Source organism: Centrocercus urophasianus, unplaced genomic scaffold (genome assembly GCF_019232065.1).
Source record: "Centrocercus urophasianus isolate 14NV4802_14NV808 unplaced genomic scaffold, USGS_Curo_1.0 seq_285, whole genome shotgun sequence".
NCBI classification, from domain to species: domain Eukaryota; kingdom Metazoa; phylum Chordata; class Aves; order Galliformes; family Phasianidae; genus Centrocercus; species Centrocercus urophasianus.
The window spans coordinates 1-18,620 of NW_024884850.1; the positions used below are offsets into that span (position 1 = coordinate 1).

Sequence of the window (18,620 nt, forward strand, 5' to 3'; positions counted from 1 at the left end):
TGAGCTGCCCTGGTGCCTCGTGGAGCAGCAGGTAAGTGCAGTGCTCCTCTTGCAGGGCCGCTGTCCCCACTCAGCCATAGAGCCACGGCCATAAAATCTGGAGCACAGGATGGGAGGCACCGCTGGATTCATCTGCACCTCCCTGGCCGTCATCATCTGTGTGGGTAAGAGCCTGAAGCTGTTCTTGGAATGGATGCCTTTCTGCTATGCCCCAGCTGCAAAGATTCCCCCATTTGCCATCCATTGGGGATCGCTGCTGGATCTCAGGGAGTGTCAGGCTACACACTGAGGGTCCCTTTTCAGCAGGGAGATGTTTCATATCAGGCAGTTGAGAATTAGACGATGTCTTCAAGCTAATTCATCATCCCAAGAAGAGGCTGCTTGGCCGTCTTATAAATATCTAATTACCTTTTAGTGTTCTGTGGGTCCCAGGAGAGGAAGAGGGGAGGGGTGGCTGCCCTAGATTGGGAGGCAATTAGCCTGTTTGGAAATCACTCTGACCCAAATCTGGTAGAGGCCCCAGGACGATGCTGGGCTCTCCCATTAACCAGCTGAGTTCGTCCAACTCATTCCCATCCAAGATGAGCCCATAACAAATGAGTCAATACCAAACCCTACGAGGGTTATTTTCTCCTGACCTCTGGCTGCTGATGCAATGGATCTCAGAAGCCATCTGGGACAGAGAGAAGCCCTCACTGGAAATATGAGCCAGGAGCAGGGACCAAATGATGGCAGCTCCAGATAAGGCTGAAGGAAACGCTCTGGGGAGGGGTGAAGACGGACCCGACGGCTCCAGGTCTGGAGTTTGGGTTGGTAACATCACCCCTCCCTCTGACATATCACCAAGCAGCGAGTTCCCAAGGACGTGAGAAATGACCACTTTGATTGCGTTCCTATGAAACCAATTAATTGCTCACGTGCCAGGCTCAGGCTGCGGCTCCGGAGTTGACGATGCGCTGCCGGTGCTCAGGGACGGGATGCTGCTGATGCACTCATCACCTGCAATACATCTTGGCAAACGTTCAGCTGAGACATCCATGATTTCCTGCTCTCCAAAACTGGAGTGTGGCTCAGCACAGCCCCTGGACATCGGGGCTTTCCAGCTCTGGTTACCAGCACGTTCCAGGTGCTGGCAAAAAGAACAACTCTTCGAGTTCTATTCCTGCAATTTCTGGTATAAGGTCTGGGATGGTTTTTACACTCAAAGATTACGGCCTTGCTGCTGTATTTCATTATACAGTATTTTTCTCTCCCAGACATCAGCACAAATCACTCTCGGAGCGCCGAAATGTTCGAACATTTCTGCAGCTATTTCTCCGTATCTTAATGTTCCCATTTTCCATTTCCACCTTTCCCTATTTATTTTGGAGTTAAGACTGATTTTTCTTCAAAACGAATGTTGTTCCAGCCAGACACAGCAGCACATCGAGACTAATTTCTGCTCCTAGCCGGGTTTCAGCGCAGAAGTAGGGCTGCATATGGCATGCTGAGCTCTGAAGGGATCCCTCTGCCTCGTGCACACGCAGCTTGCAGGCTCAAAGATGTTATTTTGTGTTTGCCTTCTCCCCACTGCCCGAATGACAGAGCCCTGGGAAGGTCTTGTAGTGGTAACATTAAGAAGGAGAGTTCTGTGGTGACAGCAACAGCTGAGATGATCGCTCTCGGAGGTGCTCAGGTCTGCTGTTCTGCTTTGATCTCAGTTCTCAGCTCCAACCGCCATCAGAACTCGTAACAGTTCAATCATCGCTTTAATCTAACGGCCGTTTCGCTTAATGAGCGAGATGCAGGATTTCACCTCCAACACCAACCGGACACCTTGGAACTGTACATAAAATCTGCCTGAACTTCTGGCATTGATTGCATATGAGAAAATCGATGCCTGACAGTGGGAGCCCATAACCTTGGCAGAGAAAAAGGGACAGAGGAGGATGCTGGGCTCCAGGTGGGATGGGAGGGATGATTGGCCAAACCTCATTGGGGAAGAGCTCCCATGAGAACAGGCATGTATGGGACAGACTGTAATTCAGCATTTGTTAAATAATCAGAAGTTATTTACCATGTGCTACCTATTAACCTCTGAATGCAAATCTGTTCATCCTTAATCCATTGACTGCCGTCGCTCAGAACACAACGAAAACACCACGTCCTTCTTAATTCTCCATTAACTCGTGATTATGTTAAGTGCTGGCCAGCAAGGAGCTATTTCCAGCTGAGAGCAGCACAGCAGAAGCAGAACCAATGGAGGCGATTTCTAGCAGAGAGAATCTTCTCCTTGGTGAATATAACTATCCCAGAAGGGAGAAATAAAGCACTTCCACAGATCTGGAGGCAATAAGACCTTCGCAAAACTGCTTCTCTCGCTCCAGAGCATCAGGGACAGGCACAGAGCAGAGCCCCCGCTAATTGGGCAGAGCCTGGATGTGAGGAGCAGACATGGGGAGCAAACAGCTGCTCCGAGTCCGCAGAGACAATTAGTGCAGCCCCTCTCTCGTTTCACCCTGGTCTCCACATGCCATGAACACGAGGGGAACCCTGGGAGCTGCAGGTGAAGAGCTGCTTTCCCTCGGCCCGGAGATCCGATCCCTGCTGGAAGTTACTCTTGCATAAAACATCACACTTACAGGAGTCACTTCATTTAACCGGTGACCATGCTGCGTTCTGCAGGGAAGGAAGCAGATTGCAGGTTGGCATGGAGGTTTTAAGACGGTTATTAATTCAATTACAAAGCATGGAAGGATGCTGGGGGCAGCTAGGCATCTCCTTGCTTATCACTGCAGAGAAGGGGATGCTGCCTCGTGTCCCATTCCTGCTAAGGGGCATGGCTCCAGGTGCCAGGGATGTGTGCTGGCAGTGATTACCCTGCTGTCTGCTTTTAGGTTAGAGGTTTCCAGGCAGCTTTCTGCTTTGTTCTTGCCTATTTGCATTGCAATTTCTAGTGTCTGCAGCGTTGGTTTGCACCCAGCTGCAAGCAGCAGGCGTGACTCAAAAAGAGAGCTGAGGATGCTGCAGCTGCAGGGATGGAGGGAGCAGCCAGGTGTGTGCAGGAGGTCAGTGCAGAGCTGAGATCTAGCTGTGAACACCCAGGCTGTGCTCTCCATCTTTGTCCTCAACAGGACGTTGTAAGAACAAAGCAGCAGCGTCGGTACAGAGACAGAAGCATGTCCTCACTTCCAGGATTCTGAGAGCACCCCGACATTCCCAGCTCCCACCCCATCTGTGCTTCACAAGAGGTTGTGCCAGGGCTCCTTCGCGTGCCCATCTCTAAGCACGTCTGCTCCTGTGGCACAGCAGAGTCGGTGCGAGATGCTCAGCAGGGAATGCACACAATCTGCCCGCAGCCCTGCTTGGGGCTGGGCGACAGATGGGCTGCTATTCTCACATTGCTCCTCGTTTTATTCCAGATATAGCTCTGTCACCGCCAGGGACACCCTACAAAACCAAAAAAAAAAAAGAAGAATTTTTAGAAAATGCCACATTTTTGCTAAGCAGGTTTTCCCCTCTCTTGCAGTCTGGTGCCAAGCACAGAGTGGCACAAGGAGCTACGGGCCGGTGTTTGAGGAGCAGCCCGCACACACCCTGTTCCCTGAAGGCTCAGCAGAAGAGAAAGTGACACTGATGTGCCGAGCCAGAGCCAACCCCCCTGCAACGTACAGGTGAGCCAAACACCACGAGAATGGGACGCCAGAACGTGGGTCTATGTGGCACCATCTACGAGAGCACACAGCCTCAACACATGTTCTCCCTTCCCACTTCTTGGCAGGTGGAAGATGAACGGCACAGAGCTGAAGATGGGGCCGGATTCCCGGTATAGGTTGGTTGCTGGGGACCTGGTGATAAGCAACCCAGTGAAAGCCAAGGATGCAGGCTCCTACCAGTGCGTGGCAACCAACGCCCGTGGCACAGTGGTCAGCAGGGAAGCATCACTCCGCTTTGGCTGTAAGTCTTTTCTTGGTCTGCATAAAGCAAACAAAATGCAGCCACAGTAACGCTGGGGGTAAACCAAGCCCTCTAGCCTCATAAATAAACAGAAACTAGGGGAGAAGTTGTGGACGCAGTGCAGGAATCCCATTGGCATGTTGGTGCAGCAGCAGTTCGATGCACAGCATTGTCAGTGCTCAGATACAGGGTCAGATATTTCTGTATTTCTCTGCAAAGCCACTGGAAATGATTGGTGACAGGTGGACGGTTGGACTGGATGATCTCGTAGGTCTTTTCCAACCTTGGTGATTCTATGATTCCACGGAAAACCACCCCACGGAGGGGCAGATTGCCACAGCAGCTCCTCCAGCTGCTCATGGGCGAGTTTCACTGCGTGTCTTTAGTTTTGCAGGAATTCTCTGCAGAAGAACGAGAACCCGTGAAGATCGCTGAAGGCTGGGGAGTGATGTTCACCTGCAGCCCCCCTCCCCATTACCCAGGTAAGGGTTCCCATCCCCCAGCAGCAGGAGGTGGAGGCAATGCTCAGCCACACGTATCACTTCTTGATTTTCTGTGGGAATGCCAGGGGAGCAAACCTGGTATGAACTCACTCTGAAAAGCACCAAAGCAGAGGCATAACTTTGCACGTGGAGAAAATAAGTGCCATCCGAGGAACAATTTAAGCTTTGACAGGTCCAGAAAATGACCCGCTTGCTTAAATCCCAGCTGAGGCCGCCAGCAATCTGCGCAGCTCATTCCTTCTCCTGCTCCCCACAGGCTTGTCCTACCGATGGCTTCTGAACGAGTTTCCCAACTTCATCCCAGCCGACGGGAGGCGTTTTGTCTCTCAGAGCACAGGAAACCTCTACATTGCCAAGACAGAGGCTTCTGACCTCGGCAACTACTCGTGCTTTGCCACCAGCCACATCGACTTCATCACCAAGAGCGTTTTCAGCAAGTTCTCCCAGCTCAGCCTGGCTGCCGAGGGTCGGTGCTCTTCAATTATCATAAAGGGACTGGGGAAAATGCAAAATTAACAAAGCACACGGGCTCCTGAAGGCTCCAGCACCTGCACGAATTACCCAGCGGCCTCTCAAGGGAGCTTAAGAGTTGATGAAAGCATTAATTGGCCGGAGCCTGGGGGGAAGCAGCCCTGTCTTCATGCTTCGCTGGTAGTGCTGCCATCAGTGGGGTTTCTCTGTCTGATTGTAAAATAAAAATGGCACCAGGACAGGCTCATATCCCCCGAAACTACCTTTGGTGACCTTGGGAGATGCAGCTGAAGATATTGATTCGGCAGGGAGATGGGAGCGAAGCTAGTGGGGAATCAGGGAGAAATAGTCTGTAGGTGTTGTAAAGGAGAGGTTTATAGAGACCCTGCTCAGAGCTCTTTTAAAAGGAAAATGAAACGTAGCCTCTGCCCAGCTATAAATTCTCCAAACTCGTGAAGGTTTTGCAGAGAAGCGGAACCTCACAGGTATCTTTGCACTTTAAGACCTCACATGTGCAATTTTAAAGTCATCCGGAACTCCTCACCAGTGCTTTCCTCTTAACAGACGCCAGGCAGTATGCGCCCAGCATAAAAGCCAGGTTCCCTGCAGACACCTACGCTCTGACCGGGCAGATGGTGACTCTGGAGTGTTTCGCCTTTGGGAAGTGAGTGCAGCACCGCGTTGCTCGGGGTGGGGAGCAAATCGCAGACCCAGCAATGGATCTGCTGAACACAGGAGGGGGAACAGTGGGAGGGGGAGAGCAGCAAAGCCGATCTGTCCTGCTGGCCAAGGCCCAGCTGCGATGGGATCGGACTGAATTGGGGCTGGGTTGTGCCACGCTGGGTACCTGCTGTGTAAAACCCCATGGCTAAAAAGATTTACTTTTACGTAGCCCTGTTCCTCGAATAAAGTGGAGGAAGCTAGATGGCTCGCAGACCTCCAAGTGGATCTCCAGCGAGCCCCTCCTGCACATCCAAAATGTTGACTTTGAGGATGAAGGCACTTACGAGTGCGAGGCTGAAAACATCAAAGGGAGAGACACCTACCAGGGCCGCATCATCATTCACGGTAAGGCAGCTCCACGTGTGCCTTTCCATGGTGAGGCGCCCCAGCCAGACATCCCCCCCAGTCCAACCTATTACAAAGGCAGCACAGATTGCTGATCTTTCCTTCGTGGATATATTTAGGCCGTGGCAAGGACAGAGAGACCTCCTCACTTACCCTACAATAATTCTAGCAAAAATGAGGTAACCACAAATGGGAGCATAGAGAAAGAAAGAAAGAAAGAAAAAAAAAATCAGATTTGTCTCTCCATCAAATCCTCCTCCGAGCCAGGGTCCTTTCACAAGGGTTAATGCTTGGAGCTATTAATCAGATCTAGTCAAGCTGCAAACTTAGCCCAGTTCTCCCATCCTGAATTCAATCTTCTCTGAAGGTCAGATGTGACTGCATTTCTTCTTAGAAACAGAAATAACAATATTCTTCTCCAGATCTGGTTTATGCCACGATTTTGTGCAGTCCACGTGCAGAGCAGCAGTCAGAGAGGACCCAGTCCTGCATCATTGCACAAAAGGCAAAGGCTGTTACTATGGTGAAACACGCTGTGATAAATAAATCTGCCAGCAGAGATGACACAACGAGCATCCTTCTGCCTGCCTGGCACGACAAACCTCTCATCTGATCCTCTTGGCTCTGCCACCTCTCTTGCTCCTTTGCAGCTCAGCCGGACTGGCTGGATGTGATCACAGACACGGAAGCTGACATTGGGTCTGACCTGCGCTGGAGCTGCGTGGCATCCGGCAAACCCAGGCCAGCGGTGCGGTGGCTGCGGGATGGGCAACCCCTGGCCTCCCAGGTAGCACTCACTGCCTCACTGCATCCATCTCAGCCCCTGTTTATCACCCGCCTTCCTCTTCCATGTGCCCCCATGAGGCTGCAAAGCAACGTCGCGGTCCTTACCTCCAGCGAGGTCCTTCTCCCGTCACTGCCATCGCAGCCATTGATTCATGCAACTGCAGGAACTCGGAGCCAGTTGTCAGGGCAGATAAGGATCACCTTGTTCCTGCCTTTGTATGAGCTGCAAGTTGCCGCTCAGGCTCTCAGCAGTTTCAGCAAACAGAGCGTAGCCACGTGGGGTGGTGGCTGGATGCAGCGGAAATGGCCTGTGCTTTCTCCCCCTGAAAACCAGGCTGGCTTTAACCTGCAAGGAAACTCAGCCCTGAACAGACAAGGCTTGAGTTCCATTTCTGTTCTTCTCATCTAATGGGTTCATCCTCTTGTTTGCACAGAACCGCATCGAAGTGAGCGGTGGAGAGCTGAGATTTTCCAAGCTAGTCCTGGAGGACTCTGGCATGTATCAATGTGTGGCTGAGAACAAGCATGGCACAGTATATGCAAGTGCTGAATTAACAGTGCAAGGTAATTTCTCATTTCCCAGCGCTCTGGGTTTCAATGGGACACTGAAGCATTTCAGATCTCCTTCCTGATATACCACGTTTGCAATCTCAGAGTAAGATCAGAGCAGACAAAACTGCTTCACTCACCATTGAAATATAGCTGCTGGTTCAGCACGACGCTCTACAAGCCTCTAAAATTTGAATCTGGTGTAAGTTCAGCAATGCTGAAAGAGCACAAGGACATCTGTTTAGCTACAGAAAGTGTACAGGACAGACAGCAGCAGCACAACTCCCTTCCATTGCCCTCCCTCTATTTGGGAGGAGAGAAGCCCAATAAGTGAGCTCTGCGCCCAGCCAGCCAGCTCAGGCATAGCGGCTGGAACTGGGCTGATGCTGTAGGGAATATCCTCTACATTTTCAACAGCAGCTGTTCTTGTGTCTCTCAAAGACCTTGCACTTGTTAGGGTCATGTTGCCATTGCTAAGTGCGACGCGTGTCACCTCGCACCTGCCTGGCAGGGGTTGGACACCCAGCAGCAGAGGAGCCACTCCTGCATCCCGCTCGCCAGATATCGCCATGCTTTGTTACCAAGCCATCCAAGAAAGCAGTATCTAACGCCCCGGCACTTAAAATGCTGACACAGCAGGCCTTGCTAACCCTCTTTTTTCCCCCCCTATATAGCCTTAGCACCAGATTTTAGACTAAACCCAGTGAAACGACTGATACCTGCAGCCCGGAGTGGGAAGGTCATCATCCCTTGCCAACCGAGAGCAGCACCAAAAGCCACTGTGCTCTGGACCAAAGGGACCGAACTGCTCATCAACAGCAGCAGGTAGCAGCACAGTCAGCTTCGGCCCCAAAAAAACACTGCTAAAATTGACATTTCTTCTTGCCAGAGGATGAGACTCGATGACCCACGCGTGCTGCTACATCCCTAAACACGAACCCTTTGTTATTCCTCTAGTTTCTCCTTTGACAAAAATCTTTCACTGTATCTTGCAGGCCCGCCTTTTTCACTTTTTTCTCTAAAATCAGCAAGAGCAGGAAATGGTTTGGTAGGTGCAGAGAGTGAGTAGACATTTTAACCTTCTTTCTCGCTATGGCTCTTCATTCCCAGGGTGACTATTACCGCCGATGGCACCTTGATCCTCCAGAACATCAGCAAATCTGACGAGGGAAAGTACACCTGCTTTGCTGAGAACTTCATGGGCAAAGCCAACAGCACGGGGATCCTCTCTGTTCGAGGTAGAGATGTTTGGCTTGACTTGGGGTCAATCAAGGCTAAGAAGGCCACGATGTGAATTGGAATATTTCTCTTCCCTGTATACCCCCAAAAAACAATAGGGTACTCAGGGAATCTGAGGCCATTTCATCCTGTGCATCAGCAAACCTTCTGTTAGACCCACCAAACCTTACCCACCAACGTCTGCTCCATGAGAAAAGCATTTCTGTTTCCTATCTACTTTAATCTCTTATCTTCATCTCAAGAGAAGCCAACAGCTAAAATCCTGCTAGAGAGGGATGACGACAAGTTAGGAAGTGTTAGTTCATTTTGCTGTGCACCAAACCTGGTCCAAAGAGCCCTCCCTCGTCTTCCTCTGCAGATGCCACCAAAATCACACTGGCACCATCCAGTGCTGATATCAACGTGGGTGAAAACCTCACTCTGCAGTGCCACGCATCCCACGATCCAACCATGGACCTAACCTTCACCTGGTCCCTGGATGATTTCCCCATTGACTTGGACAGGTCGGAGGGGCACTACCGGCGAGCCAGCGTGGTGAGTACCAAGGGGAACTACACACCAACAATAAGGGCAGAAAAGCCACACCAGCCCCTTTGTTTGCACGGTGGGTTGTGGTCAGCCGTGTTTCCCTGCTGTCCTTTCTCCCTGCACAGAAGGAAGCTGTCGGGGACCTCGCCATCGTCAACGCCCAGCTGAAGCATTCGGGGCGGTACACGTGCACAGCCCAAACCGTCGTGGACAGCACTTCGGAGTCGGCCATGCTGACTGTCAGAGGTAATCCCCACTGTTTATGAACCTGAAGCACCAGCAGGCTCTTTGTGAGGGCTCAGCCCTTGCTGTGCAACCACCCTGCCATCTCACACTCCGTTTGGCTGGGAGTTGTGAACGTTAGAAGAAGGAAAATGCGAGGTGAGGCTTCCTTGCCTCCAGAAAAGAAAGGTTTGATCTTCATTTATGACTTGCAGGACACAAAGAGCAGTAAACCCCCAAATCCTTGACACTTCAGTAACACGTCCACCTCTCTCCTTCACCCCAGGACCCCCCGGGCCCCCTGGGGGTGTGGTGGTGAGAGACATCGGTGACACCACTGTCCAACTGAGCTGGAGCCGTGGCTTCGACAACCACAGCCCCATCGCCAGGTACAGCATCGAGGCCAGGACACTGCTCTCCAACAAATGGAAGCAGATGCGCACCAGTAAGTGCCCTCAGGGCTGTGGTGTGGTCCCTGAAGTCCCAGCCTGGGCTCACCAGCTCCCTGCTGAGCTCTTGCTCTGTGCTCGCAGGCTGTCCACCATTTGCTCTATTTGTTCTCCTCTCGTGTTATTGGATTATATAGATCCTGTAAACATCGAAGGCAATGCCGAGACAGCCCAGGTGGTGAACCTCATCCCATGGATGGATTACGAGTTTCGGGTCTTAGCGAGCAACATCCTTGGAGTTGGGGAACCAAGTTTACCCTCCAGCAAAATCCGTACCGAAGAAGCAGGTACGTGCAGACATGCTCAGAGGTGGAATGGGGAATCAGAGGCACCTACATGCAGAAAGGGAAGGCTGGCTTGCAGCAAGCCCTGGCCTGGGCGATTAGTCTTCTCCCTGAGTGCTCCTAGAGGTGAACCCATCGCAAATTTTTCTGCCTTTTTGCCCATTTACACATCAAAGACAAAGAATTACCAGAACTGGCAGCCAGCCTCACCAGCATGAGCAACAATATATTAAAGCACTACAAATCCTAGCTTCAAATACGATACGTTCTGGGTAGTAATGCTTAGAAAGGTGAAAGAGCCCTATTATATTAGAGCACAACTGTGCAAACACAAGATAAATTTCCCAGCTGTAAATGTTGATTCTATCTCGTGCAGCTCGAACACGCAAGCAGAAGGGATGTAGGATCAGCAGGAGAAACACTCTCAACGCACCAAGTGCATATTAACTCCTTTCTAATTTAAACTCTCCCACAAATTCCTGCTTTTGAGATTGATTCTCATCCCTTCAGAGGAACGCTGCTGGTAAATAAGCATGTCAGGGACCAGCCAGTGTTCGAGACCTGATTTTCACAAATATCTGAAATACTTCTGGCTGAGAGGCAGCTGCCTGTGCCTGTCTTTGCGCTCATCCTCACCACTGCTGTTCCTTTAACCCAACCTGCACTGTCTGCAGCACCCACAGTGGCACCATCTGGGCTCGGCGGTGGCGGCGGGGCTCCCAATGAGCTCATCATCAACTGGACGGTGAGTCAGTGGCACAGCACTGGCAGGAGGGCTGTGGGAGGGCAGGGGACAGCAAATCAGTGCTGCAATGCAACGATGGAGCCAAACACTGCTTAGCAGCGGTCCCAAAGTCTTGCTCTCTTGAACGGAGGGGCTTAGGTTGGAAGGGACCTTAGATATCACCTCCCTGCCACAGTGGCATCTGAACAGCCACAGGAGCAATTTTGCTCACGGCAGACATAAGGAAATCATAGAATCTTTCAGGTTGGAAAGGTCACTAAAGTCATCAGTTCCAACCATCAACCTGTTGCCACCATGCCACTAAACCACACCACTCAATGCGACCCTTTTGTTGAAAGCCCCATCCAGAAATGCTTTTTCCACCCAAGGCTTTTTCCTCACAGCCAACACTGCGGGACTACCAGAACGGAGATGGCTTTGGCTACATCCTGTCATTTCGTAAGAAGGGCACTCAGGAATGGCTCACTGCCCGCGTGCCTCACGCGGAATCCCTGCACTACGTGTACCGCAATGAGAGCATCGGGCCCTACACCCCCTTCGAAGTGAAGATCAAAGCATACAACAGGAAAGGAGAGGGACCAGAGAGCCTCACAGCCATCGTGTACTCCGCAGAAGAAGGTGAAGGGGACAGCAGGGGCTCTTGCTGTCTGGCGGCTTGCTGATAGGAGAGGTTTGCCATTCTAAGGGCAGCCGATAGTGATTTGAGCATAGGATTTATCTTCTCCTTCAGTACACAGATAGAGGCTTCCCTAAGCACAGAGCAGACAGATCCTCACAGCATGCAGCTGTTGGTCTCCTTGACCTGCTAAGTCCCTCAATCCCTTCCCCTTTCTTTGCTCTGTATACACAATACCAGCTGTCGGGCTGCACGGTTAAGGTGCTGAGGCGAGCCTCTCCTTTCAGTACAGCGAATGCACTGCCCAGAGCTTGGAAAAGCATTTTATCCCTTTTTCTCGTCTTTTTCAGAACCAAAAGTGGCTCCATTCAGAGTTACAGCCAAAGCTGTTCTGTCCTCAGAAATGGATGTGTCCTGGGAGCCAGTGGAGCAGGGAGACATGACTGGCGTGCTGCTGGGTTACGAGGTACGAGCCCATCGTGGGAACAAGGGAGAATCACTCAAGCTGTAAAAAACCTCCAAGATCACCAAGTCCAACCACCAACCCATCCTCACCTTGCTCACCAACCTGTGTCCCAAGTGCCAAGGGGCGTCCAACACTGTTCTTGAATGGAAATTCGCAGATACTTCTTTCCTTACTGAACCCTTTTCTATTCAGATCCGGTACTGGAAGGATGGCGATAAAGAGGAGGCAGCTGACAGAGTGAGAACAGCAGGGTTGGTCACATCGGCTCACGTCACAGGCCTAAATCCTAACACGAAATACCACGTCTCAGTGCGAGCCTACAACCGTGCTGGAGCTGGGCCCCCCAGCCCCTCCACCAACATCACAACCATAAAGCCACGTGAGTGAGCTCTGACCGCCTCCATTACACGGTGCTGCCTCCTGTGCACCCCTAGCAAGCAGCTGGCCAATCAGCTTGCACCTCTCAGTGCCCTAAAGCCATCCCAAATAGTCAATAAAACAGCTCCCTCCGTTTCCTAGGATCAGCCCTGCTCACCATAGAATCATGCAGTCATTGAACTGTAAAGGTTAGAAAAGACCTCAAAGATCCCCAAGCCCAACCATCAACCCATCCCCACCATGCCCACCAACCACATCCCCGAGTGCCACATCTACACTTCATGAAGAAATACTCTGAGCCTCGAAGGGGGAATGCCATTTGTTACAAATAGCACCAAGGGAAAACAGTTTTTTTCTCCTTCTCTCCTTCAAAAATGTTGTAATGCTCTCTGGGATGCCTTCCATTAAACCAACAAGGTGTCCCACAGCTCTATTCATGAACCAGAGAGGCTCAAGAGATGGGTGCAACCAGCACAGCCCCTCCATCAGCCCCTGGCTCGCTGAATCTCTGTCTCCTTTTTTATCTCTTAGCACCAAGGAGGCCACCAGGCAACATCTCCTGGACTCTGACTGGGTCTACAGTCACCATCAAGTGGGACCCAGTGGTGGCACAGGCAGATGAGTCTGCAGTTACAGGGTACAAGGTACAGGCAAGCATGCCGAGAGCCTTCTGTTACACTAAGGAAACCGCAGGGAACGTAAACTCAAACCTGCTTCTTCCAACAGATGCTTTACAGGCAGGATTCCCACTCTGCTCCCACGCTGTACCTGGCGAGCAAGAGTCGGATCGACATCCCAGTGCCTGAGGACTTCACTCATGCCTTCGTACAGATCCGGGTGACGGGGCCTGGGGGGGATGGGATCCCAGCAGAAGTCCACATCCTCCGAAACAGTGGTACGTCTGCACCCCGGGTACAAATGCTCATCTTCAGGGTGCTTCCCAGAACGCTGCAAAACAATAGATCCAATTCCAGGAATACTTGCTGTCATGTTCTTTGACTTGGTCACCAAAATCTCCATAGCCCCTCTTAGCAACTCTTCAGTTTAAACCAAACCCAGCTTGATCACCTGAAGCTGAAACCCTTTGCCCCCCGACTCCCACCCAAATTATATTCACTGTGACATCCTGACTTCATTTAGAGCCTCCAATAGGAGCCCCACCCCCAGTTCCTTGATTCAGTGCATGAATGCTCAAATCCCACCTCCAAATTCTTGTTTCAAACACAACCATTTCAGGGAGGCTCACCTGTGCCATGCACAGCAGGAGCACACAGAACCCCACAGCCAACACTGCACCATCAATATCTCTGCAAGAAACCTTTGTGCCCATGCAGCACCACAGCTGCCCCTTCCTTGCTCCCTTTCTTCCAGGGACCAGTATGATGGTGGAAGACTCCGTGACGAGGCCGGTGCCACACGCTGCCATCATCACCACCAACTCCCTGGCCATGGTGGCCCTGATCCGGTACCTGGAGCTCTGATGGGGCCAGCAAAGCTGAGATGTGGGACATCCCTCCTCCCAGGGCAGCAGGAACTGCTTGATGTCTGGTGCTGCACCTCCATGTTTGGACCGCAGCAGTGTTACAGAGAGGGATTTGCTAACATTATCTGAAGGGAGGAAGAAAGAAAAACAGCTTTTTTTGTTGTTGTCGTTCCTTTGGAAGAGTGTGAGACTTCATACAAGACGTGGGTCTGCAACCAATCGACTTTTTTTTTTTAAGAAGTGAGTATAGCAAAGAAGAATTCTACCCAAATTCTGACAGCCGACTGCCCTGTTCACCACATTGAGAAGGTTTTCTGCCTTACGAAGCCATGTACTACAATAACCAGACTGCTAAACTTGACTTTTTTTAAAATATGTACAGTGTATTTGGGGGAGGGGGAAGGGAATTTGGGGACTGAGGACTTCCAAGTGATGGGCACGCTCCACACCGACCCCAACCACAGCCATCTCTATGGAGCAATGGGCCACGATTCACTTCCCCAAATAAGAGCCAAATGCCACAGCAATGAGCCCAAGGAGACAAAGCCACAAGAGACACCACTCTCTGCTTCATCCTGAAGGAGATGGGTGCACACAAGAGTTTAGCTTGTGAACATCTTCTTTTTTTTTTTATGACACTGGTGTTAACTCGCAGCCTCGTGTTTGTAACAGCTGCCATGCTGTGAGGTGCAATGTTTGATGTGATCCATATCCCACCTGGTCCGCAGTGTTCTTGTTATGTTGTTTGCTTCTTTGTTGTCTGGGGAGGGGTAAGAGAAAATCCACCCGTTTGGAGAGAGATCCTCCTGATGCAGAAGGCTTGGAGATACTTCATTTCAAGGCGGAGAGGACCTGAAAGAAGGAAGAGAAGGGAACACGACGCAAATTAACCAAGACCTGCAGACTTCACAAAGCTGAGGCAACAAGGAGGATCTGGAACGGGGCATTCATCCCCAGTCCCAGATTTGGGGACGTATGATGGATCCTCAGTGTGCCTGGCCAATGTACATAGGGCTGACACCCCAACGTGGGGATGTCCAGCCTCCCCACTGATTGAAATGGTTGGGAAGAGCTGCCACCTATTAAAAATTCTGCATCTCCCAGTAAAGCAATGGAATGATTCACCTTCCTGGCTGGTGCAATGGGAAAGGACTGGCACACAGCTCCTATGCTAGATGCCAATTCCTTACCCCAGCTAATCATTTTAAAACTAACATGTCCTTGGCTTTAGTGAGCATTAAAGAGATTACATGCATAAATCCCTGCCCTCCCGGAGGAGTGAGGCCTGCTGCACATCCACAGCTTCCCATTACCAGTTTGTCGCATCTGGAAGCAAGAAGGTAACGGGTCCCACGGTGCTTAGGGAGCAGGAGAAATGCTTGAGGGAACAGGCAGGGGAAAACAAACATCACAAAACTAATAACATTTAAAGGGCAGCTAAAGCAAAAAAAAAGAAAGGGCTCTTTGGTTTCCCTTGAATAAAAACTAAAAACTAAAAACTAAAAAGCAATGCAGATCCCACTGGTGCGTGGCAGGCAGTGATGGAGGGACCCCCCCTCGCTCTGCAGCTCTCCGTGGATTAACCCTCCATCCCTGCAGCAGATCCCAGCAGTTCCTTCAGGAGGACAACAACATCTAAACATAAATTCCTATTTTTATACCAGATAAGTTCTTGAAGACTTTTAAATATTTCTATTCAGGTTTGGAACCCTTTTTTTTTGTTGTTGTTCTTTTTTTTTTTTTCCTTTGGCAGAATGTTTTCTCTTGTTACATCAGTGTTTTTATCACCATCTCCATATCTCCATCCACCTCGCTGGGCCTTGGGCCTTTCTCCCATGGAAGGATGAGAGGTGAATGAGGAATTCAGTGTTAGGTCAAAACAAGGAAGATCAGGGCTTGGTCACAGGCAGTCTGGTCGATGCAGAGTGGAGGAGGCAAAAACGTGGCTGCACCTACTGAGCTTGGAAGCACTGATGAACCATTCCCTGCAGCTCTGCAGAGTTTTGGGAAAGGAGCAAATGGGAGAAGGATGACATGAAGTCCCCAAAAGGGACCATCGGACTGAGGTGCAGCAGCTGGAGGAGCCCAGGTTGGGTCCTGCTGTGCTCTGCAGCGTGGGATGGAACTGAAACTCTCCTCCTGAAGACACCCACTGAGCAACATGGGGGGAAAAGCAGAGCAGTGGGGTGCAGGCTTGGCTCTGACCCGATGTCCATCCCAGCGTTGGGCACAGATGTTACATGAGAACCCAAGCAGCAGAGTTGGAGCAGCTGCTGAGCACAGGCAGAGCTCTGTGCCTCCAAGAGGTGCGTGCACAGCTGCAGAGCAACTGACTGTGCTTGGTTAGACCGCCTGCCTGCTGGATGAACTGTCACAAGTGAGCAGAGCAAAGCAAAGCAAAGCCCCACTGCCACACTCAGGGGCTGAGGCTCTGCACCAGCCTGTCCCTGACTCAAACAGCCTCAGCAGATGCTTCCAGATGTGTCCAGCAACAACAGTGGCTGTGAACACTTGATTTAACTTCACAGGATGGTGATTTCTAGCACAGTGAAAAAAGCATTTAAATGCGGTAGTGCCACTGGGTGCTAAATAGCTGCCACCTGCAGCAATCCCTGGGAAGGTTTGTACATTCTCCATGTATTTATGGGTTGAAGTAGATCACAGGCACAGTTTATATCAGTGAAAAACTTCATGGTTGGATTTCAAATGTTCTGGCTGGCACTGCTCTGCATTGCAAACGGCCTGAATATACTCTGCCATGTAAAATTCATGGGACAGTATTTCCTAAAGCCCTTAAGTGACAAGTAGGTCCCCTTGATAGCTAAATGTTCGCTATTTGAATTCAAGTTATGCCTCATTTTTGAAAAGATAAATCACGAGCACACACACAGCTTCATCAGGATGCATTTTAACCAAAACGCTGCTCCGTTTTTGCAGCGTTTTAAGGACTACACACAGAAGCAAAGAAGTGTGACCAAGAGATGGCCATAGCCACTGCTCTAACCCCAGATGTGACACAGGTTCCAGACCCCAGCAGTTTCCCCTCGTGGGAAGTGAGGCAAGTGGTGCCTTTGCATGTTCCAGGCAGTCTGCAACATCTGTGCACTCACACTGCTGGGGCTGATTCAGAGCAGAGCAGCTTTCAGCAAGGCTGGGACCCCATTGCCCCCAGCCCTGTGCTGTCACCCAGCACTGCTCACACCACTGCTCCCCAAAGCACCATCACAAAGAAGCCCTGAAAAGTGCATGCAGTCAGCCATGTGCCCACCAGGCACTGACTTGGGGCAAAGACTGAGGCACACTGAAAGGCGTTGCAGCACACGCAGGGATGCAGGCTGGGTGCAGAGCAGGGCGAGCAGTGAGGATTCCCCACCTGCAGCGCCCACAGAGGCCGAAGGCAGAGCAGAGGGCTCCCAGAGGCACTGGCTGTGTTACAGCAAGGGCTGCCTTGTTGGGGGCAGCCCATTTTCCCCTTGAATTTCTCAGGGGGCTTTGGGATGCACAGTGATGTGCACACACACCTATTCCTTTAGCAAGGCACACCCGAGGCAGTACCCAATTAAATTCTATCCAAGCTATAAAATAAACCCACATGTAAAGCCCAACCAAAGCCCTCAGTAGGAGGGAAAGATCTGGGAGAAACCTCCTGTGAGAGCACTCAGAGCTTCTGAAGTGCAGCACGGGGCCTAAAGGGTGTTGTGAGCTGGGGGAGAACACAGAAGATTTCAGCATCTTAACACGAGGTCACTGGATTTGCACTGTTGCATTAAGCTGCAAATCAATTTCCTGTCTCATTAACAATCCCTCACGTGTAATTGCTGTGAGCATTTACTTTAGGAATTGACTTACAGGGACGAGTTAAGCGCCCGGGTTTTGTTCCAATGCTGTTATGGCTCAGTGAGGGAAGTCATCCAATTTCACAGGGTCCTTCTTACTTCTTAGCAGTGCCACCAATGCCACGAGGATGCTGGAAGGGATAAGCAACGAGGGTGAAAAAGCTTTGGGTCTCCCAGGTGAACAGCTCTGATATATTCACATCTAACATGCAATAGCCTACCTGGTCGTACTGAAGTTACAGATGGAACGTTACGTTTCTGATTTTAGGAGGTCTGGACCAAACTCAGCACTCAGCCAGGTGGGTTTGGATGAGGAAGGGCTCAGTTACAGCAGGAATGATTCAACACTGATCCCAAATGGGAGACGTTCCCATCCTTCACCCAAGGAAGGAGCTGAGTAACAAATCCCATTCATAACGGGGTAAAGAATGGGATGGCATCCCATCCATAAAGCCTGGAGTCCTGAATCCTGCCTGCTCCAAACCTGCAGAGCTGTTCCCCACCACACCAACCATCAGCTGGGAATATTTTCATCCAGCCTCACTGCACCCAGGCAGCTTTCTTCTCAACAACTTGCTTGTTAACTATTTTTTTTAAGGAAAACAAATGGGGAGCACTGTAAGCATACTGTATTTACTGTAATTATGGTTATTTATTGGCTACAGTAGCACTCAGTTCTTAAATAAAGATCTTAAGAGACTTCAGACAACTGCTGGAGCCTGGAATGCTTCTGGAAGGGCAACGAGCACTGGGAGCACTCAGCATCCCCCCAGCCCTGCACTGCCAATGGCACCCACAGACAGAACACCCAGCAGAAGTTAATTAGAACACAGTAAGCTCTGGTTCTACCCCACAGACAGCGATATCTGATGGGAAGAGGAGGGGCTGCCCTCAGGGCGAGGAATTGCAGGTGTCTGTTGGGGTTCTGCTTAGATCTGTTAATTTAATGTGCTTTTCCTGGCTGGTGTTCTGATGGCAAGCAAGTAATGCTAGAAAACTCAAGTAAGAAATTTCACGTGGCTCATTAGCAAAAAGGGTAATTGATTTTTAGGATAGCTTGC

General features: G+C 50.7%; 1 protein-coding gene and 1 long non-coding RNA gene across 2 annotated transcripts; one reads left to right on the forward strand and one right to left on the reverse strand.

Annotated features, from left to right (window-relative positions):
* The first annotated feature begins 83 nt into the window (after positions 1-83).
* On the forward strand, positions 84-14,765 carry CNTN2 (contactin 2). The gene is made up of 22 exons (XM_042827518.1): positions 84-164; positions 3,509-3,653; positions 3,761-3,936; positions 4,323-4,418; positions 4,696-4,905; positions 5,475-5,574; positions 5,803-5,978; positions 6,629-6,765; positions 7,199-7,328; positions 7,988-8,138; positions 8,424-8,551; positions 8,911-9,086; positions 9,206-9,326; positions 9,589-9,747; positions 9,889-10,038; positions 10,710-10,780; positions 11,164-11,398; positions 11,747-11,862; positions 12,055-12,241; positions 12,772-12,884; positions 12,967-13,135; positions 13,612-14,765. The coding sequence occupies exons 1-22, from the start codon at positions 110-112 to the stop codon at positions 13,719-13,721; spliced, it is 3,111 nt and encodes a 1,036-aa protein (XP_042683452.1). The 5' UTR covers positions 84-109; the 3' UTR covers positions 13,722-14,765.
* On the reverse strand, positions 11,971-18,182 carry LOC122164997. The gene is made up of 5 exons (XR_006170360.1): positions 17,573-18,182; positions 14,441-14,575; positions 13,710-13,848; positions 13,009-13,188; positions 11,971-12,141 (listed from the first exon to the last, which is right to left on the reverse strand). It is a non-coding gene; the product is annotated as an uncharacterized LOC122164997 (long non-coding RNA).
* Between the last annotated feature and the right edge of the window lie 438 nt (positions 18,183-18,620).

Excerpts from the sequence above, each read along its gene's own strand:
- CNTN2 (XM_042827518.1), top strand. The coding sequence starts at position 110 with ATGGGAGGCACCGCTGGATTCATCTGCACCTCCCTGGCCGTCATCATC. Across the intron at positions 5,979-6,628 it reads GGGCCGCATCATCATTCACG|CTCAGCCGGACTGGCTGGAT; the intron begins GTAAGGCAGCTC and ends GCTCCTTTGCAG. Across the intron at positions 8,552-8,910 it reads GGGGATCCTCTCTGTTCGAG|ATGCCACCAAAATCACACTG; the intron begins GTAGAGATGTTT and ends CTTCCTCTGCAG.